The sequence below is a fragment of the Alligator mississippiensis genome, chromosome 4, assembly GCF_030867095.1.
Source record: "Alligator mississippiensis isolate rAllMis1 chromosome 4, rAllMis1, whole genome shotgun sequence".
NCBI lineage: Eukaryota > Metazoa > Chordata > Crocodylia > Alligatoridae > Alligator > Alligator mississippiensis.
The window spans coordinates 49474351-49498769 of NC_081827.1; the positions used below are offsets into that span (position 1 = coordinate 49474351).

The window sequence follows — 24419 nt, forward strand, 5'->3', positions numbered from 1 at the left end:
AGGGAATGGCTTGAAGACCACCAAGATCTAGGAGATGGTAGCCCACACTGTTTTGTTAAGGGGGCTGCTGATCCCAATCTCTCCGACCAAGGCTTGCTTGACCAGCCTTTCCAGCATCAAGTATGTGAAGTTCCACTGAGTCTCCACATCCTGCATGATCCTGCGGGATGCTCAGATCTACCTGTTTGTCCCACAGCATCTTGCCCCCACTTGATGCTCCGGTGGAAGTAGCCTGCCACCTTCCTGCATTTCAAAATGAGCTGGCTGGTAGTGATGGTGCTGTCACCAAGAGCCCTGTCCACCTCCAAGGCATCCCTGACTATAAGGTGGAACTTGTGTGCTATAAAGCAGATGCCAACAAAGTTGGCATCACGCACTGCCTTGACCATATTGGCCCCATTGTCAGTGACCATGAACCCATGGGTGAGCACTCCCTGCCCAACGAGCCACCCCTGTACCATGCAGTTCATGGTCAATCACCATGATCTCCCTTGCCGTTTGGGACTCATCCATCAACTCCGCTTGAAGGAAAGCCAACTGACGCCCTGACTGATCGCACCAGTGCCCTGTGAGGGAGAGGGAGGGATGATCTCTACCCCAGCTGCTCCAGATGTTGGAGGTGAAGTGCAAGGTTACCTGCAGACCTGCCTTGCACAGCTCCTCAAGTACTCCCTGCATGCCTCATACAGGGAGGGCACCATTGTCTTGCTAAAGGTGGTATGTGCGGGCACTTGGTAGGATGGGGCCACGAGCGCCATGAGCCGCCTGAACCCTGGATGCTCAACAAAGCAAAAGAGCTGGCCATCCAGAGCAAGCATCCCCCCAGTGCTCTGGGTGACCTCGCTCACCTTGGGAACGCGTCCCCCTCTGTCTCTGCCTTTTCCCCACTGGTCCAGGGTGGCCTGCCTCTGCTTTTTGGGGATGGGGTCTTCGGAGTGAGAAGGGGACTTCTTTTTGGGCAAGCTTCCACTGGTGCCAGGCTGAGGAGGCACAAGGGCAAGGGGGTGCTGTCTCCTGAGAACAGCAGCATTGCCGTGGTGGTGAAATCCAGCTGGAGAACAGGTATGAGGCCCTGGTGTCATTGGAGAAGAAAGGAGAGGAGAATAACCCCGGAGAGGAGGTCGCTCCACGCACGGAGCAGGCCGAAGGAGGCAAGTTGACCTGGAAGAAGAGAGGCCGAGTGCTTGTCATAGGTGACTCCATTCTGAGAGGTATGGAGAGTCCCACCTTGTTCAAATTCATAGATAACACTAAGATGTGGGGGGAGGTGGGCACGCTAGAGGGGAGGGACAAGCTTCAATCAGATCTGGACAGGTTACAGAGGTGGGCGGATAAGAATAGGATGGGTTTCAACACTGACAAATGCAAGGTACTGCACCTGGGGAGGAAGAACCAGCAGCATACCTACAGGCTGGGGAACTCCCTTCTCGTCATCACAGAGGCAGAAAAGGATCTTGGAGTCATTATTGACTCAAAGATGAACATGGGCCACCAATGTGGGGATGCAGTCAGAAAGGCTAACCGCACCATGTCATGAGTCCACAGATGCATCATGAGCAGGTCCAAAGAGGTGATCCTCCCCCTCTATGTGACCTTGGTCAGGCCCCAGTTGCAGTACTGCGTCCAGTTCTGGGCGCCACACTTCAGGAGGGATGTGGCCAGCATCGAGAAGGTCCAGAGGAGGGCCACTTGCATGATCAGGGGGCAGCAGGGCAGGTCCTATGAGGATAGGCTACAGGATCTGAACCTGTTCAGCTTCCACAAGAGGGGGCTGAGACGGATATCAGAAGGCACTACTTCACAGTCAGGGCAGCTAGGATCTGGAACCAACTTCCAAGGGAAGTGGTGCTGGCTCCTACTCTGGGGGTCTTCAAGAGGAGGCTTGATAGACACCTAGCTGGGGTCGTCTGACCTCAGCATTCTTTCCTGCCTGTGGCAGGGGGTTGGACTTGATAATCTGCTCAGGTCCCTTCCGACCCTACTAACTATGAAACTGTTTCACGTCCTTGACCCAGCTGATCTGCCTTTGGCAGTGCTGGCAGGTACTATACCTGGGATCATCTGAAAATGATCCCACACTACTGTACCCACCCGCTTCTGGGTTGAAGGTGGGGGTCCTGCCTTATCCCCCTCCTCACCAAGCAGAGGCACAACAACAGGAGGAGCTGAGCCACTTGCCCCCACAACCTCCTTCAAAGTGCCTTCCAGAGAAGGAGACCTGCCTGTAGGGGAACTTTGAGGGGTGTTGAGCACAAACTCAGATTCCTCCTCCCTCCCCACAATTTCCTTCGCTATGGTCCTCAGCTCCTCTTCTTCCAGATCCACCTCCTCCTCTGGCACTGGAAGGCTCACACTGGGAACTGAAATTGGGATCAAGACTGTCATGCTGCTGCTGGTTAGTGGTGTTAGCAGTGGTGGTGCAGGGGCAGGCACTGCTACCACTTCCTTGCTCCCACTAGCAGCAGAAGACTCATCGCTGCCAGGAAAAAAGGGGGCATCTATGTTTGGGGCAGAGGGAGTTTGTAGCTCTTCCTCCCCTGACAGAAGACCTGGCAACTAACTTTCCAGCATGCTTCATAATGTTTGGTGTGCTGCAAAACGTGTGTGTGTGTGTTTGTGTAATATATGTTGTGCTTTCCTGCAGTGATGACACACTGTCAGGGAAAACACAGATTTCTTTTTGTTGGGGGGAAAGAATCAAGACAGACTAACAAGAACACATAAGAGGATTTGAGGGGAAGAATTAGTTGAAAGGATTGGATAGGGATAACAATAGGGATTGTAGGCAAGAGTAAGTAGGAAAGGATTGGATACAATTTACAAGAAGAGAGACTAGCTAGCAAAAGACTAAGCCTTTCAGATGCTGCTGCTCCAAGAGAGAGACAGCTCACAGAAGGCACAGATCACTTCAGACACAGCTTTATATGTTGTTTCTATGTCCCTCCCCCAGAGCACTGTGACTGGAAGGGAACTCAGAGAAAGATCAGTCACTGGCCAGCTACAGATATGAATATCAGAGCAGTCTTTCCCCTCCCCCCTTAGCCTTTTCATATATGGAAGATCACCCCATCCCCCTCCCTCTTCTCAGTTTCTGTTTGCTGCAAGTCTTCCAAATCTCTCTGAATTGATTCGCAGACTTCCGATTCAATTTGGACCTTTTAATGGGTCTCCCAATTTGATTTAGATTCATAGATTTGGCCACCAAATCAGGCTGAACCTCCTCCGAATCAAATTGGCTACCAAAGCTTTGCACAGCCCTAACGTGTAATACCTTATTGCTAAATATGAAAAAAAAGGCTAGCCACTGCAGAAATATCTTTTTGAAGATAAGTTACTGATTATCATAGCCATTTCCTAAACCATATAGCTATGTGCATAAAACCTGTCATCAGTTTTCAATTTGCATCAAATAACTGAACACATGTCGTCGTTGAGACAACATTTCTTTATTTATTCCGTAATATAAAGTTCTTTGATTTTTAGTGAGTCAGATTACTTCTCTAATTTGTTCACGTTTGTATATTAAGGGCTTTCAGAATCATGTAAAAATTTCTGATTCTTTTAAAAGAATGGCAAGAATGGGCCTGTTTATCATTCTGAAAGGAGAATTATTTTTAAACTGGCTCAAAGAGGAAGCATTAAATCTTACTGGGAAAATGACTTTGCACGGGGTTCCACAAACCCTTTGAGGCCGCATCTTTATTATAGCCATGCATGACCTATTTGGCATACAGAAAAAAACAACTATGGATGGAATTCTACTGCCCTTCACCTAAATGGCTGTTTTTTGTCTGCATAAGTGGTGTTTAGGGCACTTAGGCACTTAATACAAGTTTACTACCCTTGCCCTGTGGATGTGTGGACTTACCATGCACAATAGGCTACATATTGCCCTGGTACATATGTGATTATGTATATGAGCTCATTGTAGATGCATAAGTCACAACAATACAGCTGAACAAAAGCGAACAAAAACCTGTAACAAATGGGCATTAGATATGGTACAAATCTTTACACCTTATCCCCAATGGATGTTAAGACAGTGAAGGCATAGAGCCTGCTTACATGTTAACCATAACTCGTTAGGGCACTCAGGAAGCAGGAAAGCTATATTCTAGGCCACCCTCTCCCAGAGGCTGTTTGAACTTGTACCTTTCCCACCTTCTATCATAGCACTTGCCTTTTCTTTGGATTAAACCAGCAATTCTAAGAGGGAGACACTGTTGTGCAGGCAACTCAGTATCTCCATATACACTGTCCAGGCTTTTGCACCCTGGAGAGGTCACTCCAGTTTTGCTTTATCTTTCAAGCATGGATTATGTTCAGTGACCTGATGTCTCACTTAGCACAATTCTACTGTCTTGTGAGACAGATGCCTACTCTACTATTAAAGCTCTTGAAATACCAGACCACAGGTTAGGGCCTTCTCCAGTGCCCTTTTTAAAGTTGGGCCCCTGGGTAGCCAAGAAAGGGAGATACATGGAGCAAAGATGTGTGGCTCACTGAGATGGACAGGAGCAGGCCCTAGGTTCTAGCCTGAAGCCTTGCATCCAGTAGCGTAGAAACTCTACATTACACCACTCTGCATCCATTGGGTACATCCCGATGAATGTGCACATGCAGTTTGAGGCACTTCAAAGCAGTCTGAGGTGCTGCTAATTTGCAGCACAGCTACTAATTTGCAGCACAACAGATTTATTTATTTATTTATTTTTTTTACACTGGAAGATCCCAGTATCAAAATAAATGATGCTGAAAAAAGCAGCGCAGTGCACATGGCAGCAGTGTGCACCACCAGAAAAGGAGCTTGGCTGGCCAGAACCACACTCTGGCTGCTGGCCACACTCCAAGTGCCAAAATCATTGTCACTGCTGCCCCAGGAAGCCCCCAGGACTCCACTCAAGTCAATTTGCCCAAGACCAAAGCAAATGTGCAGAGGCATGCCCAGGAACAAATAGCAGTGACACAAATATGTATCGCTGTTATTTGTCCCATGGGAAACATGCATCCTTGCACATGTGCACTCATGGGGATGTGCACATTTTATCTATCACTATCAAATGCAAGGTGCAATGACTCGGTTTCAAAAGGAATGCTGGAAACGGGTCTGGGTAATGCCTGGTATGGTGGTTAGAGCAGTGTGCTGGCAAGTTGAAGAGATGTAGATTCAAACTCTCTTTAGATAAAGGGGTCTTACAACTCCTACTACGCAGGTACATTTCCTAAGCTCTTGGGGCTAAAACATAGGAGGGTCCTCTTCCTTCTGTCCCCAAGACTTAAACTCAGGTATTTACGTACAAACCCAGCCAATACATAACTTGCTGCTTATGTGCAGTTTCATGCACACACTTTTGTGTCCACACAAAAGTCACAGAATAAAAAATTATGTGCAAATGCTGAAAAGGCCTCTTACATGTTTGGAAAACTGGCATTTAGGTATATAAAGGTCAACAGAATCCCACTTTATGTTTATATGTAATTCATGGGTTTGTTAAAATAATCAGATTTGATACTGGGAAATCCTTGTATAAAAAAAAAAAACAAAAAAAAACAGGCTTGAAAAAGGTGGCACAGGCAGCTAGAGGCTGGGTCCTCCACAGATGCACTCTAGCACATGCTAGAGCATCTCTGTGCCTACTGCCATACGTCCCTGATGCTCCAGCACACTGCCACACTGCATCCCTGCCCCATGCCCACACAGGTGCTGGAACATACAGCACCAGCCTGAGGGGACTTCTGGTCCCAGGAACCACTTGGGGGATGAGACAGGCTGGGCGTAAGGATGGAGGTGGCAGCAGGGGTATGTGTGTGAGAGCGAGAGCTAGGGGATGGGGATGTGGGAGTTCTCCGGGTTGGAGAGGCCACCAGAGCTGGGCTTAGAGTCTCCCTGCCCCACTAGAGCAGGCTGTGCAGGGGGAGCCCAGCCTGGAATGGAAGGGGCTTGATCAGCCCAGTTCCTGAGCCCCAGTTAAGGGCTTCCCAGGAACGGCATGGGGATTGCTGGCACCTGGGCACAGGTACAGGGAGCAGAACAGCAAGGGGCTGGCACTGCTGAGAGCCACAAAGCAGCAGGTGGGACAACTGCAGCTGAACCCACATCCTGGTGCTGGGACACAGCTGCTGCCAGGAGGGAGCTAGTGGTGGCAGGAAGGGGTTACGGATCAGGAATGAGGGGCACTGGCAGGGCTGTGCGTTGGGAGTGAGGCACAAGGGCGTGGGCATGGGAAGGGCACTGGCATCGCAGTGCTGCTCAGTGTCTCACATCCTGGTGCTTAAGTTTAATCTGAATAAGATGAAGGGGCAGGGGCAGCTCTGATTTTTCTATTATAAAAAAACCAAAAGCAAATGAAGTGTACAGATATTTAAAATTCATTTTATTATGGTGACAGAGGCACTGCTAGGCTTCCAAATTGCTTTAAAATTGTAAAAATATCAATAAAACATTGCCCAACTGATTTCCCTTTCTATATATAGTGGCATTTCATTTTAATCGTGGAAGAACACAGATTTTGGGTGTTTTAATGAGAGAATGAGGGGGTTTTTTTAATTGGAGAATTTACAATTTTTAAACAGGGAACACCAGGATCTTTGTTGGTGAGGCAAGTGGCAGGACACAGACAGAGGAGCCTGCCCAGGGCAAGCACTAAGGGACCCAGCTAGAGGGCAGACGAGGCGAGGCCAGGAGGACATGCTTCAACAGTTCAAAGTGGGCCACTGCAATGAGCACAACTTCCAGGCAATAGCTGCCCAGCTGGCAGGGCAGGGGCACCAGATGACATGACAGCAGTGCTGCACAAAGGCCAGCTGGGCAGTCACAGCCCACCAGCTGCTGGCCCAGAGGTGCAGGAGGCTCAGGTTGCCATGGCTCAAGCTATATTCAGGGGCACGCAGCAGTCAGAGATGCTCTGGCGAGGTGTCAGAGCATCTCTTTGGAGGACCCAGCCTCCGGCTGCCCCACTTTTTTTATGGTGTTTTTTTTTTTTATACCAGGATTTCCCGGTATCAAACTTAGAGTCCATGCTGCAAATATGCAGTGCAGGGAACATTTTTTTGTTCCTGACATGCCTCCTGTGGCATCTCAAACTGCTTGGAGATGCCACAACAGGCATGTGATCACTCATCTGGACGTGGCCTATGACTCTCAAAAAGTGCTGGTCTTTATCTAACTCTGCTTGTATGGATTTGCGCATGAGGAGACAAGAGGTGACTCAGACCATATTTCTTGTTTTGTAACTACTATGGGATGAAGGGTGTGTTAGGCTTTCACAGTACCTTGCACAATCATATTTTCATGGCTCAAGTTGCATTCAGATGTCTTAAAATGATTCAGGGACTCAGTGGCCCATATGCATCTATGTAAAGGTTGACCAGGGTGTATAATATTTATTCACAATTTCAGCAACTTGTGAAAACATAACTTTTTCAAAGTAACTAACAATCCTGGCAACTTTTCTATTAGCTTTATAACGTTGTATGGAAGTGGCTACCCAGTCTACATTAATCATAATTCAACTACTACTGCCACATCCCTTCCACTCCATTCTCCCACTGACCACATTGATTTGACAGTTATCTTAAACTCTTGTTTGGGAGTGAGAAGACCAATAAGCAGCATGACAAATTTGGACAGCTTTAGATATACATGATTTTAATATATAGACATTGGTTTACTCTAAGCCCCAAACAGCATTGTTAATGAAACTATAGGAATGACTAAAGCCCTCAGCTCAAATAGGAGCTCCCTGATGCAAAGTGATGTACAAAACCTAGTAAAAAGCAGTTCGTACCCTGATAGATTATAGTCTATACATACTTGAGAATAAGTGGGAGTACAGAAGAGTTGTTGTTTTGTTGGTATTATTAACTTTGGAACACAACAGAGCTCTGCCACTTCTCAGCCATACCAGCTTGCATAAGATAGAGCAGCCTCAACAATGTTCTAACACTGCAGTCAGTGATCAGCTCCTAAAATAAAGGCTAATGGTGCAGTAACCATCCCCATGACTCCTCTTGTGTTGAGCAGCTTTAAGAATTACCCAAACGTATGAGGGATCAATCCTGCATAACAATTTAATGCATTTTTTCATTGTCAAAGCTATAGTTCTAATGTCATTTCCACTGATCAATGTACTAACTTCTTTGGCTTCCCCCATTGCTTGTTCATGTCTCACATCTTGGACCTCTGATTATCATCTCAGGAACACTCTGTGATGGTGAGTGTCATCAGATTGATAACAAAGGCCAAAATGAACTAAGCATTGTAAAAATAGAGGAGTAGGAAGAAAACAAGTGGCCAGAAATATGAACAGTCAGGCAGAGAGATATGGCGCAGCTTCCCTGGAGTTTTGGGAACTGAAACAAACTTGTTCACGAGGATAAGATAAATTTTATGGGGGGATAATTGTCTGAGTTCTGCTTGGTTTGTAAAATGGACCACATGAATATGAATCTATGAAGAACTTATTTTAGCAACCTGCTGTTATGTCCATATTTAAACACAGGCCCCTTTCATTGTATCACGCATATTCTAGGGAACTTACTGTTCTACAGCTGCCAGGGCGTGTCATGAAATACCCATGACTTAGTTGTAGAGCAAATGAAAAAACAGGAATGTTCCCTTATGGCAAGGACACAAGAACAGAAACTATGCTTTTGGCCAATTAAAGGAAGCTATTAATTCATTATAACCTTGTGTTTGGGTCACAGCTTTTAAACATTACCAACTTTTATTTCATGCCTACAATACATTTCCTGACATCAGCGATTCTTTGCTTCCTACTATTCAGTTGGTAAAAACAGTTGTTGCATTGCTTGGAGCTTTTGTTTGGTTTTGCTATGAGAGATACTGCAACTTATTTTGCTCTGGTTGTGTTTATTGTATTGTATTATCAGCTAATTAAGAAAACCTTCTGGTCTGAACACAGATTTGTTTGGAAGGAAAGAAATCATATGGAGAACTTGTCTTTGGTTCCAAGGTCTGTTTAAAGAAAATGCCTATTAATTACAGAGGCTTAACAGTGTTCGAGATAACAGCTATTGCTTAGGGGAAGACTGTTAAAAAAAAAAAAAAAAAAGAATGGCGTGCTCATATGTGAAAAATAAAAAACTTGGGTGCATCAGAGCTGTGTGTCAAAATCTGGTAGGTTGAGGAGTGTTTTATATTAATTCCAATCCCCTATAACATTTCAGTCTCTTGAAAGCTTGGGTATGCACCAAGTTAGAGCACTAAAAATCTCCACCTCCATGAAAATGTGGCAAGAAGGGGGCCATACTGGCATTCCAGTCCCCTGGCTGGAGAGCTATGCAGTTGCAAACTCTCTTGCCAGGTGCCAATAGAGTGCTGCTCCTTGGTGTCCCCCCCTGTCCACCCCTTAGGTCCCCAGGGAGTTTAGTCACTGTGCGTCTTATTACATGGTAATTTTAGGTGGCTTCTGGAGCTCTGAACCCCAGGATTAATTGTGTGTTAACACTTTTAAGTGGTTTAAAGTGCTCATTATTAGTCTTAAAGTTAGTCTACTCCAGGGCAGGATTATATTTAGTCTGCCTAATTTTGCTCCTGTTACATTAAAATGTGTCCATGCCCTACAGCTATTCTGCCCAGGTTGAAGTTCTCCAGCATCCAAGGATGCAGTAGCCCCTCCCAAGTCAGGGACAGTAGGGATGCTAGGTTGCAGCAGGGCCAGGTATGGCACCTTGCCCTCTGGGCATGCCAGGCAGAGTGAGTGCTGCAGTGCCTGGCTGCTGTAGTACCTCTTGCTACCACCTGGACTGCCTTGCTACTCCCGCCAGGCAGAGCAAGCGCCACAGCCCTGGAGCTTCTTTTGTCTGCTGGGCAGGAGCAGCAAACGCTGGCAGGAGCAGCGAGCTTGTCTGGGCTCTGCTTGGTGGGTGCAGCAAGTGCCGCAGCCCTAGGTTCAGAGCCCCCTTCCCTGGGCTCCCCCTGCAGCTATGCCCTCCTTGGTGGAGGCAGCAAAGGGAGCCCCGGGCTCCTGCCAGACAGCCTGGCCTGCAACCTCCTCATTCTGCTGGTTTTTGGGCCTCAGCCTGGGCACTGCAGTGCTGCACTACTGTGAGCAGGGTCCAAAACTGCCAGCTCCCTGCTACCCCAGGGAAAAAGCAGCAGCAGCAGTAACAGCAGCAGCTCAGCATCACTCCCAGGTCTGGCTCCTTGTCACTCAGAAAGGAGGAGGGGTGACCAGAGTGGAAGCTTTTTCCAAAAATCAGTAAAACTTGATTCTATTTCCACTCTTTGCCATTAGTAGAAAACTTGCAGAAAGCAATGTATGTTTTTACAAAAATAACGCATCTCCTGGAGAAGAAAAACCCTAAATTGAGAATAGACAGAACATGGGGGAACCAAAAAAAAAAAGAAAAAAAAAGCCTCTTGCTGAGGCTGAACAGGTTCAGGACCCTCAGTCTCTAGTCATAGGGCCTGTCCTGCTGCTCTCTCACCAAGCGTGTAGCCCTCCTATGAACCCTCTCCAGGCTGGCCACATCCCTTTTGAAGTGCGGCGCCCAGTACTGGACGCAGTACTCCAACTGCAGCCTGACCAAAGTCACATAGAGGGGGAGTATCACCTCTCTGGACCAGCTTGAGATGCACCTTTGGATGTATGACAAGGTATGGCTGGCCTTGCTGCCTGTGGTCTGGCATTGGCAGCTCATGTTCATCTTGGAGTCAATAATGACTCCAAGATCCCTTTCTGCCTCTGTGCTTTCAAGAAGGGAACTCCCCAGCCTGTATGTATGCTGTAGATTCCTTTTCCCAAGGCGCAGCACCCTGCATTTGTCTACGTTGAACCCCATCCTAGTCTCATCTGCGCACTTTTGTTGTCTGTTTAAATCTAGTTGCAGCCTCTCTCTCCCTTCAAGTGTGTCCACCTCGCCCCACATCTTAGTGTCATAAGCAAACTTGGACAGCGTGCTTTCTACCCCTTGGTGCAAGTCGCTCGTGAAGATGTTAAACAGTGCGGGCCCAAGGACCGAGCCCTGGGGTACCCCACTGCTCACATCTCGCCAGGTTGAGTACAACCCGTCCACCACTACTCTCTGGGTGTGCCCCATCAGCCAATTTTTTACCCATCCAACTGTGCAGGCATCAATGCCATAGTCGCTTAATTTATTGATGAGGATGTGGTGAGAGACAGTGTCAAAGGCCTTCTTAAAGTCTAGAAAGACTACGTCCATGGTGACACCATCATCTAAGGATTTAGTTACTTGGTCATAAAAGGCAATCAGGTTGGTCAGGCAGGACCTGCCTTTGATGAACCCATGCTGATTGCCTCTGAGCATGATCTCCCCTGCAGGCCCCCCACAGATGTGCTCCTTGATGATTCTCTCCAAGATCTTCCCGAGCACCGAGGTGAGGCTTACAGGCCTATGGTTACTTGGGTTCTCCTTCCTTCCTTTCTTGAAAATTGGGACATTAGCCATTTTCCAATCCACCGGCACCTGGCCAGATGACCACGAATGCTCATACAGCCGGGCCAAGGGTTCCGCGATGACCCCTGCCAGCTCTCTCAACACCCTTGGGTGCAGGGAATCTGGACCTGCAGATTTTAAAATGTCCAGCCCTTCCAGAAGATCCCTAGCTACATCTGTGCTGACTGAAGGCCTGACAGAGCTATCCCCAAGGTTGTCCCCAAAAAAGTTTAGAAAAACTAATTAATGCTAACCTTAATAGAAACAATGCATTTTAGTAGTTAAATGCCAGTATGCAGCATCCACCAGCAGTTGCAGCTGACATCCTCTTGTCTCTATGGTGTGAAGACTTGTCCATACACTGAGACTGAATGTTCTGCATCCTCTGAATTGGCTGGAATTATAAGGCAGCATTTTGCCAAGTTGTAGAGCCGTGGAAACTGATCAGAAACAAAATCCCCAAACTCAGTTACATTCAAAGGCATCTGGCATTTTTTGTCAAAGTTCATGTAAGCAGCACATTCGTTGTCATGCTCTTTCTGCCATCCAGGGATGGATTTAATTAGCTGAGGGTCAAAACTCAGAAAAGGCACCCGAATCAGATACGAACAGCACTAAAAAGTCAGCAGCGGTTTTTTTAAATCAAGGTGGCAGTGACTGATCATACTTGTAGGGCTGACGTTACAGCTTCTGCACTGGTTTTCAGTTTGACAGTTTTAAAGTTGTTATAACGTCTTTGACCCAACTGATCAAATGCATCAGTTTGTTATGTGCTTGTTGACTCAAAACCTGCTGCCTTTCAAGCCACACAAGAAGCTCCATGAATCTGATCACATTTTCAGTGACAAACTTAACTTGATCTTCAATGTCGCCCTGTTTTAAAAGACTGCATAGTTTAAGCATGCATTGTGTGCTGGGTGTAATTTCAAGTTTGTCACACATAAATTGCTAGTAGTACTTAATATTCTTTGTATGGTAATAAACTGTGTTAAACCATAAATTCCCCTTTCCATGCTGACCCTCTCTGCTCCCTGCTAGCCACCTTGTAAGCACTGGTTCTGGTGGAAGTGACATGCATTTAGATCCCTGCATTGATTGGTGAGGGATTCCCTGAACATGTCTACATGTGCTTTACTATGAAGCAGACTAATTAGCTGCAGAGTAAGGTGTCACCGTCTACACGTGCAATGGTATTAAGCCACAGTAAATTAATTTATGCCAGTGTAAGATAGTACTATCTTACAGTGGGGTAGTTTACTGCAATTAGATGCATATGTAGATGCTGACCGTGGGCAACAGTCAGCACAGCAAGCCAGGGCCAAACTTCTGCCTGCTGCCTAGCCACACAGCTTCACACTTTCAGCACCCTCATGCCCCAGCCAGCTCCTCTCCTGCTTGATGCTACTGCCCAGAGCCCAGGGCTGAACCCCTCAGCCCCCTGCCAGCCCGGGCCTGCTCTGCCCCAGTTTAAATTGCTGCTGTCTCAGGTGCACATGTAAACACTGTGCCCAAGAGTAGTTTACTCCAGCTCAAATTGCTCCAGAGTTTATTGCCTTATATTAATTGCACATGTAGATGCACCTCCTGTATCAAAGCTTACGGCCTGGACAATGTTTGAATGCTTTTTTAAAAGAGAAAACCAGTCTACCCACATGAGGAAAACGTGTGCCAGATATCACTTACTAAAGAAAGAATGTGTGCCTTGCAGGTAACATGAATTGCACTGGGCATCGTTCCATGAAGCACATCAGAGAAAGCTTTGCACACATACATTGCATTATCAGACTGAATGCTGAGATCTTTCTAAAATTCTACAACGTAGTTTACAACAGCTTTCACTACAACTTGTGCTACACTTGAAAGATTTACAGATGCGAGCTGAACTGACTCTTTGAAAAACAGGCAGGTTGTGGCCTTTCCAGCTTCCAGGTACAAATAAAATATAGGGTACAGAGTTATCCTGTACATCTGTTGCTTTGCCTGCTCCAATCAAAATTGATTCATTTTCTGCCAGTGCAGATTTTTTAGACTGAATATACAAAGCAACTACTCCTGGTAGATAATCCTGGTGAAGTTTGTTTGCCCATGGGAAACTGCCAGCATCTGGTACATGCTTGTTGAGGTATTCACTTCATTTCAGGTTATCAATTATTTACAAAGCTATGTCGGCAGCAGTGAATGCCTCCAGTAGCTCAAATGTAGCTTCTCTTTTTGTTAAACTGCTTTCAGTGGTTCTTTTTAAACATTGAGGACATTGTCGGATTTCTTTTGTTCTGACCTTCAGCCTCTGCAGAAGCCTTTTGCTTTATATGTGATTCAAACTCTAAATGGAGAACAATGCTGTTTTTCCTTGCCAGGTTTGTTTTTCCTTGATTGTTGTGTTGTCTTTGTGTTGTGGTAAGCATGGGGACATTCTAAAACAGCATATTATATGAATAATACACTGGGGGTTCTTTTTAGGTTGATTTTGAGGGAAATCATGGCCAATAAACTATTTTCTGGTGATCGCAGACAATGCAATTTTTCTCAGTTTCTGCAAAAATCGTGAAACCGCAAATTAAGTAGACCCCTAGCTATGCCAGTAAAGTCACAGCCATACAATAGCATGCTAAACAGATAACTAATTAGTGGCTATATCCCAAGTTGGAATTAGTATAGCCATACTTACGTGGTGTTAGGAGAGCTAACAGCTCATGTGCAGCACCACCATAAGGCAGCTATCAGTGGAACCAAATGAGATGTAGTAAGTGGAACCAAATGAGATGTAAATTAATTCTAGTCCCGGAGATCTGTGAACCATACTCAACTATGTCCTGGATCAGTTCCCACCAAACTTGTCCCTTTACAAAGAGGCTTCAGCCTGGCCTACATTGTTTCACGTGCAACTATGCATACCCCCAAATCCTCCATCCATGGTATCTGCACACTTTTGCTTGAGTTATAGAAGTTTCAGTTTATATATCCCAAACCCATTAATGCTCAGTTTGAGACCAATCCAGAGACATGCTGAGCATTAACAAAATGCTAAGTGCCCTCCATTTCCTCTGAAATCCCACTAGGTGGATATTCAATTCCTCAAGAAGCAAGCACTCAACATCTTTTGAGGTTGATTTCTTAGGCTAAGTACAGACATTCAAAAAATCTGAGCCTGAATTGATTTAATCTTTCCAGGTTAGTCTAACCTGCATAGATTGAACCGATTGGAAAGTGAATAGACATTCACTTTTGATTCTGGAAATGTAACCACATGCCTGCAGTGGCTCGGGCTAGAAGCTGGAGGCGCTAGACCAAGCCCTCCCTTCCCTTCAGCAGCAGCTGCAAGACTGGAGGAAAGCTGACCTGGAGGGGGTAGGGCAAGCAGGGCATGGTCAGGGCCTGGCAAGCCACTGAGTATGATTGGGGAAGGGTTTAAACCCCCACCTTGGCCTGCAGGGACCCCAGCTAGGGTGTGCCTGGAGGTGGAAGGGAGAAACTGCCCTTGCCAGGTTTGTCCCCAAAGAGCGGCATGACCAGATACTGGCCAAGGCAGTGCCTCAGGTGAAGGGGGGGGGGAGGGAGGGAGGGAGGGAGATTAATGCCCCCACCCTCCATCTCTCCCACTGGCATGGGGATCCCAGCTGGGGTCTGGCTGGCTTTTCCCCCCTGATGGCCTCTTGTGCGGCAGGGGACATGGCTGGAGCCAGCCCAGGCAGTGCCTCAGGCAAAGGGAGGGGGATTGAACTCTCCTGTATACCCTTTCCCCACCTGGGCTGGTTCTAGCCATGATTTCCATCACGTGAGCGGCCAGTGGGAGGGGAAAGCTGTGCAGGCCCTGGCTGGGGTCCCCATGCCAGGGGGAGAGAGGGGAGACAGGGGAGTTGAATCTCCCTCCCTGCCTCCCTTCACCTGAGGGGTCTGGGCTGGTTCCAGCCACACCCCCTACCGTGCAAGTGGCCAGTGGGGGGGAGGGGCGAGGGGCATGGGCTGTGCAGACCCTGGCTGGGGTCTCTGTGCCAGTGGGAGAGTGAGGAGACAGGGGAATTTAATCCCCTTCCTCACCCCGAGCCTGCTGGCCCATGCACCTCACCCCCTCCACTCCAGCGGGGAAAAGTCTGGTGGGGGGTGCTCCATTCCTGCTGGGCAGACCGGGCTGCACCAGCCAGGTGTCCCACCCCCAACCCCTTGTCAGCGAGCCCTCACTGCTCTGGCTAAGGAGCAGAGGGATGGGGCCAACCTTGCTCTGCTCGAGCAGACAGCCCAGCCCAGCCCAGCCCAACCCAGGGCTGCAAAACATGCTGGGGGACTCTGATTTAACAAACTAGGAAGGAATCTGGGACAGAAGTTCCATAAACCGGTTTGACCTAAATCAGTTAAGTCTGATACTATATTCAACCAGGTTTATCTTAAACCAGTTTGGGGCATTTTGAAACCAGTTTATGTGCACTGAACTTCTGTTCTGTTACAGGGTTAAAGCAGTTTCTGATCACTTAAACTGGTTTATGTGTAACTTCTGTCCCTAGCCTTCTAGTCCAGCAAAACACGTGCACTGGTTTTTTAAGACACTGCCCCATTTCCTTAAGCCTGAGAATTGTGCCACCGAAGCCAGTGTGCTGAAACATTCTGCTGAATCAGGGCTGTAGGGCCTGATTGAAAGCCTTTAATGGGTAATATATGTGCATGACTCCATATAGTCATGTAAATAAATTGTGAAAAGAGGCTTTCTATATTCTTTAAGGCAAAGTATGTAGCTTAATTTTACTGCCAGCTCTTTTCTGTTTCATAGCAAGTTTTGCTTGCATTAAGAACTTAAATAAAACCCAACATTCCAAATGCTTATATTGTATCTGTACTAGACCATTAGCAAACAGATGTAAAGCAGAAAGATAAGATCTTTCCCTATTGTGATAAACTTAGCTTTTAAATTTTCTCATTGCACTCAACTTCCTTTAAAAACAATTCAATTGAAGCAAATTTATATACAGTACAAAATGATCAGGGCTGCACAGTGTTATGAGTCACACTGGGAAGGGAAGGTCCATGCCAGCTGCAAGATTACCACAGAGGGATAGTGGGAAAAGGGGGAGGCACAGAGGATTTTGTGGATTGCACATACTGTCTGAGTATTGAAAATCTACAGTTATACCTTTCTGAGAATATTGGTGCCTGGTGTCAAGTAGGAGCAACTTATGTGATAAGCCTCCAATAGTTGCAGATAAACTACAGCTAATCATTCAAACTTTAAAACATTCCTTGAATATAACCTTCCTACTTCCTGTAGAATATACATACTTCCTCTCAGATAAGCAACAGCCTTCCTGATCATCACTCCAGGTTATCACAAAAACAGAGAAGATAGAAAAGCATATTAGGCTATCCCTGTAGAATCTGAGCAGAGAAGAGTAGGAGAAGGCAGTGGGCTGGTTTAGGGCTTAAGCAGTAATAAGAAGCAAGGGAGAAGATCACTGAGGTGCTCCTTCCATCCCTTTGTCTTCTTGCAACCCTGTAATTTACCTGATATTTGTGTGTATGTTGGGAGGGATATACCAGGGCTGACTGGTGCCTCCTGAGTGTCAGAGGGGGCACAACTGCAGACCGGAAACTGTGGATCAGAAGTGGCCAGCCCAGCAAACTGTAGGCCACCAGCTGGAACACATGTAAAGCTACCTCACCCCCCGGGTGGGGGTGTGGGCCCAAACCTCAACCGCAGCTGCCAATGGTCCCAGCTCTGCAGGGCCATAGTTTGCCATCCTGAGTGGTGCCAAGTCGGGGTGGGGAGGCACATGCCCCGCCATACCCTCCCTACTAGTCATCTGTGGGATATACTATAGAAACACCTGAATTATATAGCACTTTAGTGTGATAAAACCTTTATGAAAGAGAACATGGCATGGTCAACTGCTTTCAATACTATAGAAAAGACACCCAGAAATACACTACCCTACTAAAGGGTCCTTATGCCTGCTGACAGGAGGGATCTGAGGAATCCAAGATCTGAAAAATCGAGGGATCTGAGAAATCTCTTGGTGTTTTTTATTTCAAACTAAAACTCTCTCTCTCAAACTCAAACTAAGGTGGGAAGCAGCACCACAGGGCAAACAAACATGCTCACCTGTAGTTCTTTGGATGTGTTTATATTTCCATTCCTGAAAAATAGACAGATAAGGTCAGCACTCCAAGAATACTCAACAATGGCCTCCCACAGGGTAGTGTTCTGGCACTGACACTTTTTAACATTTACATAAGTGACATGCACTACACATCATCATGGAAATTTATCTACGCCAATGATATCGCTTTGACCACACAAGCAAAATCTTTTCAGGATATTAAGGCCACACTGAATTCTGATTTATGAATACTTTCATAAGTGGAGACTATGACCAAATTCAACCAAGTCCATCATCTCTGCATTTCATCTTGACACTCGCAAGGCAAATAACACTAGCAATGTCACCTTTTGTGGAGAAAAAGTGCATTGTGACCTGACTCCTACCTACCTTGGGGTGATCCTTGACCACTCCCTAACCTACCATTATCACCTCTGAAAGACTGCCGTGAAAACAAAGGCACAAGTGAACGTCATCCAAAAGCTTGCCAGCACAAGCTGGGGTGCAAAGCTGCCATCCTCTGTGCTTCTGCCATAGCCACGGTCTTCTCCACAGCTGAGTAATGTGCACCTGTCTAGGATTCAAGTCGACATACCAAACTCATCAACACAGAACTCTACTCCGTAAAGAATGAGGACTATCTATGGAACCTTGATATCAATTCCAGTGCAGTGGCTATAAGTACTTTCAAATATTACTCCTCCGTCTACTTGACGGGATGTAGCAACATACGGAGAAATAATGAGCATGAATAGTAATCTGGATCTTCCCATCCACAGAGACCTTCAAGATCTCAACTTGTCACATGATTTCATGAAAACCTTTTTGGACACGAACTGAGCACCTCCTATACCACAACACTGAAGAATCTTGGAGGAAAGCTTGGGCAGAAAACACTTTCCAAAATAAACAACTTGTCTCCAACCAAACAATGCAACAACCGGTCTTCAAGCTTCCACAGAGCATGTGGACAATCCTTAACAAGCTACACACTGGACATGGCTGGTGTGGCCACCTGATGAACAAGTGGTGCCTAAAAACCTTGTGGTGCCTAGCTCTGCCTGTGGAAACCCTGACCAAACCACGGAGCACATAATAACATCCTGCCCCAGATACAAGTTTGAGGGTAACATCCTGGAGTTATACTCACTTTCCAGCAAGGCTTTGGTTTGGTTGGGGAATTTGGAATTAAAACTGTGACAATAGCTCTTGCTCTTAAAGCCATACAAAAGAAGAAGACGACACGGTTCACTGATGCCCAGATGTTCAGCTTCATCACTAAACACATTTTTAAAAGCAGATATATTTGGTACAGTCTTGTGCAATAGAAAGTAAAACATCTTTCTATCTATTTTTAAGTATTTTGATGCTTCGCAGAGTCTAACAAGGATGATTAGATATAAAGAATCTCTAGTACTATACAGATGCCATGAATTCCATCAGAAGCATGGAAATCACCTTGACTTTAAATTTGGTGTCAGAAATTTAACAAAGGTGTCCCAGGAGCTGTCTCTAGCCTATGAGGCAAAGAGTAAGTTGCCTGAGGCCACACAACAAGAGAGTAACAGTTCAGATTAGAACCTGGCTTCCAGTCCTGAACTCAGTCCACCTGAGTACACTGGTTTCATAGAAGCTGGCCAGCTTACCAGGGATGGCACTCTTAATTTAGCACAAGAAAAGAGACCACAGATGGGCAGGACCTTGGTTTTACACAAAACTGAACAAAACTCTAACCCATCAAAAAGGAAAAAAAAAACCCCAAACAAACCCAAACAAATAAAAAACATTTGACCAGAAATGTTAGTTCCAACTTTTAAATGAATTTGTTTGTATTGCTTTCCTGCTTTGTGTTCTCTTTCCATACTATTTAATAAATGAGCTTGTTGGCAAGAAAGTTCATGGAAATAGTGAATCTTCAGTGAGTGCTAGAAAGTATTCCCAGAAAGCAAGTGGTGTATTTGTAAATAAGGGTATTCACACTGGAAAACTGACTCTAAGGCATAGGCTTCTCCAGTCATGGAAGAGATATGTTCCATGTGTTCAATCAAAAATAACATTGATCAAATATTCACTTTTTAATATCAAATAATTTCATCATGTTACTTGCAAGTAATTGATACATTCATAGGATAATTTAAATAATGGAACACTTTGAGAAAGTTAGGAAATTGTGATTTGCACATTGTCATTTCACAGACTGAAAAAAAAGGTGAAATCCATCAAAGTAGTGATTTGCTACTAATTATTCAGGAAGTTCCAAGGTTACTGTCTTTCTAAGAAAAGCATCTTGCTCCCTGGCACTATGCTGGACTTTTGATTCCAGCCAAGGTCATGATGCAGCATGCATTTAACACATGCTTGACTCCGATTAGATGGGCAGTACAGTTTACATTATTGGAACTGCCCACGCAAGTAAAGTTATACATGTATTTATGTGTTCACTGGAATAGCTTCACCAACTTTTACCAATACAATTTTTGCCATAATAAGACTCTCTCTAGAGGTTTCTTTTTATTCATCTGGCCTATCCCAATATGAGCTATGAGATTTTAAGGAACAGCCACCCAAAGAGGCTCCTGCAACAATCTGAAACGCTGCTGTGCTTCCTGTGCAGGTGGTGGAGTCCTACCAGCCAGTTCCTCTGGAAAAATGTCTCTGATACTGCCAGAATAAACTTGTCACAGAGGAAATGAAGCTGCTGTTTCCTTTTCTGGAAGCTGGTGTCCAGCAAGACCATTACATGTTTCAAAAGCTGAATCTCTTTTTTAAGTTGCATTTTGGTTTTACTGTGTTAGTTTGAAATGTTTAATTAATTTCTTTGTACTTAGGGAATCTGAAAATAAGTATATGCATAATATAAATATTCAAACAAACAGCATTAGGTACTGTTTATGAGAACTAAAACATTTAGTAAACAATTTTGACAGACTTCACTGCCCCCTAAAACAAAAAAGTACCACACTAATGTTATTGGATGCTGGGTCAGGTTCTACATGAATTACTTTGTGCTTTCACATGTAAAGCTCCTCCTCCTCTCAACATATATAGCACAGTTGACTTAGTTACTAAAAACTAATTGAAGACTGTATTAACACATCTTTGGAAAAAGTATATTTTCCCATACCCGGTTTACCTCTGCTAAGTATTCTGTGACACACCCTTCCCTTAAATTGACTGAGTTATTTGTAATGGTTTCTGCTCCTCAGATAAAGAATTAAAAGAACTTATTTTCAACATTTTATGAAGACAGTATATCCCTGACCTTGATCAGTAATGAACTCTGAACAGGACTGGAGAGGTATGTCTATGGATGTCCAAGGTCACAAAAGGATTGAGGTCTTAGAAATGTGGGCTTAAAGAAATATTAGCATAGCCTTATAGTGGATTTGTTTCTATTTGATAAGAGTTAGGATAGGAATTTTCAAAGGAGATGAAAGGAATTATATGTTCCCCTAAGACTCCCTTACATTCTCCTGAAAATCCCAGACTTAACTCAGCACAGCAGCAGTCTGAACAAGTAATGTTGTACTTTTATCTTAAGCTGTGATGGTGCCTTCTTACTTCATATATAAAATGTATCAGTTCCCATTTATTTGAAAAGATAGCAAATATAACGGACAAGCAAAAGGCTACAGACCAAATTCATCCCAGATATGACTCCTCTGAAATCTTTAGAGTTACTCTATGGATGAATTTGGCTCTCTCTAATCATAATAGAGTGATTGTGTTGGTCAGACAATAGAGTTGTGTTGGTCAGAAGGCAGGGCAGGGTGGTACCTTTATAGACTAACTTGTTCAGAGCAGTATAAGTGGCTTAGAATGATATAAGCTTTCATAAGTGATCAAGTAGGCTGCTGCCTTTGAAAGCTTATGCCTCTGAACCAGTGAGAAGGCAGGGCAGGGCAGGGCAGGGCAAGGCAGGGTGGCCATTAGAGACTATCACAAGTAAAAATGGGTGAATTTTTTGGCAAATAATTTATTCACCTGAAATGCAATTAGGGGAACTTTCGAACTATTCATGAACTTGTACCAAATTCGGTGAATCATTTCAGCCAGAAAAGAAGAACAATTCAGGAAAGTCAAAACTTTGTTTCAAAGTTTTTAAAGCAATATTTTGATTGAGAAAATCAACAGCATTTAGTAAAGGGTTATAGAGGTTAAAATTATAAAATGAAATTGCACAAAGCAAAAAAAGTGCGTTTTGAACCAACCCAAACCAAAATCCCATGAACTGAAAAAATCAATTACTGTGCAGCTCTAATCATGAGGCCTACAGTTTATAGTTATTAACAGAGGCATCTGAGGATAGAGGGAAACAGACAGACCTTGATTTACAGGGATTTTTGTCTCCAGTTTGCACATGTCTCTTATTTTTTCCAGTCTATTTATTTGAGTTTATTGCTAATTGCAACCTTAAACCTGTCAAAGTTAAAGGAAATAAATCTCTTTTTGAACTTGGTATGCAGTTCTCTCTCTTGTATACATTTTACTGATTCTTGCCACTGATTCTTTCTGCTTTAGTTAATGGAAACTTTTGAGCTAAAGACATCCACACTGTATATAACAGAGGAAATTCTGTCCCTAACGGGAATATTTAGCCACACATTGTCACTGAAAATTCTAACTTGAGCTTGTCAAATAGCTTCTAAATTTCTCTTGTTAAATCCAATCTGTTGAATTATGTTGACTATAGTAAGACCTGATAACATTTGTATTCTGTGAAGAAGCCTCAATACTGGATATTTAGCTCTGTCACCATAGCAAACAAATAAACACTCTCCTATTCAGTTATGAATCATGTCCACCGTGTTAAACAGGAAGCCAATTCATAAGGGTTTAATTATGCCAGGAGCTTAAGTATAAACAAAATATCTGAGAATAAGGCTTTGATTAGAACAAATGCAAGAACTGATAAACCACCATGAATGTTGTGCTGAATGTTCAGAACTCCATGTCCAGCGCCCACCTTCTTCTATGTAAAGGAAGACTGGTGCTTTGAAATGGGTGGAGCCTGCCTCAGTTCTCTCACTATATTAATCCAATTGTAAATCAGTGAACACAAAGTGGTGAATCTAGTCTCTGCATTGGAAAAGTAGAACTTATTATGGAAGAAGTGTATAAAATAAACATCTACATTATATGTACAACCAAAGTTTATTCAAATACTTGGATCTAAGTTGACTTTAAAAGCCAAGAACTAAAACCAACCTGAAAACAACAACTAATATTTGACTCAACTGCCAACACTATGAAGAAATGAAGAAAGAGCCTGTGCCAAAAATACCATCTTTTCCTGACAGAAAGGTGCCCTGGTTGACCACAGCATTTTATCCACTGTATCTGAATTCCACTGCTGGGATTGCCACTGACTCCCTACACGATTTTGGATGAGTCACCATATTTCTGCGCCTTCATTTTCCCAGTTGTAGAGGATGGATTGCTTTTTCTCACAGGAAGTTTGTGAACTAAAATATTCCTTGACAGAACTTGGAGAAAGTGCTCTGTCCCCCTAGATGCCTATCTGTATATTTATACTGTTCTCAACACAATGGTAATTGATGAGTAGCTAAGTGTAAAGCATTTGTATAAGAAGTTAATTTACCTTAATATTACTCTTTTGCTCTTTGTGCACTGGCCTGAGAATTATAAATAGTTTTAAGTATACAAAGAAGGAATGCCAGGCCAGGCTCACTGGACTGATTGAATAGGACTTCTGTCCCAGATATCACTGGAAATGGAGTATGTCCTGTTTGCTAACGTTTGACCAAAGATTCTGGAATAGATTTAATTCTGTTGATCCTGGATCAGTCTTGTCAGACATCTTCAGACCCACAGATAAGACAACAATGGAAGACAATCATTCTTGACTGTGCGGGATTGCTGAAGAAGAATTCTACCCTGAACTACCTCTAGCTGAGTAAGTGGTTAAAGTAGAAGGACTGAATACACAATTGTATTTAAGCCAAAATGACGTGCATTTTTGCAAATTAAAATGGGTGCAGAAGTTCCTTGTTTTTTTGTATTTGTTCTAAAATCAGATGTTTTCCGGGAAAGAAGGATCTCTTGAGTACTAAACAGTTGATGTTCACATCCTTTAGAAACAAATTAGAAAAAACATGGATTTCTGAGAGGGTGTAAGGGGCAACAAGAACCTCCTTCTCCCTTTGGAGAAGACAGTCATTATCTGGCTGCGCTCATAACCACAATGGTAGAAAACAGCTAGTTGTATCACTGGTAGTGTTCCCTGGTCCAGAAGGGTTGGGGCATACCTAGACTTAAGGAGTTTGGCCATGGCCAACACACCTCGTGCAATTTAATAGGGAAGCACAAGCTACGTCTTTCTTTACTGTGCTTCACCAAGCAACAGACCTCTTATTAAATGTGTAGAGGCCCAGGTCAAAGGCTAAGACATTAGCCCCTCCCTCCTTCCCCTACCCTACTTGCATTAACTTAATGAAGCGGAGTCTTGGGTAATTGCCCAGGTTGCTCGCTTCTACAACCTGCTGTGACCAGCCTCTGTGAAAGCCATTATGTCTTATTCAAGTACTCAACCACTAGAGGTACTTTCTGTGCCCTAATACTTCACAGGCTTGCAGAGCCATAATTTGGCACTAAGATGAAGAAAACCCCATTGTGCTGTGGGGTACAATACTAAGAAGAACAGAGGGTGAGAAAGCACTAAAGGATAAAGTAAACTTCTTCAGTATACTGGAAATGATTCTTGACCCCCTACAGAAATGATGAAAGGCAGATGATTGTTCAGTGCAGACTGTGTGGTAAAGGTCAAATATTTTTGACCTATTAGTTATGTTTCTTCTCATATAGGTGACACATGCAGTATAGAAATCACAAAGTGCAGTTCTTCAGTTAGTGGTGGCATATGAGCTATACATAACTGTAAGGCTATTCTAT

The 24419-nt window shown here is 44.5% G+C and overlaps 1 protein-coding gene across 4 annotated transcripts in view; it reads right to left on the reverse strand.

Moving 5' to 3' along the window:
- The window catches only part of CAV1 (caveolin 1), a 38980-nt gene that overhangs the window by 10164 nt on the left and 4397 nt on the right, over window positions 1–24419 (reverse strand). Inside the window, exon 3 of one of the 4 annotated variants that reach the window (XM_059725952.1) lies at window positions 17510–17543. The exons of 2 other annotated variants lie outside the window; for them this stretch is intronic. In XM_059725952.1, the coding sequence (XP_059581935.1) occupies window positions 17510–17543 (34 nt within the window). Of the gene's footprint in view, window positions 1–11675; window positions 11862–17509; window positions 17544–24419 lie in introns of those variants that run through there. One more of the 4 variants, XM_059725950.1, reaches the window with a different exon arrangement.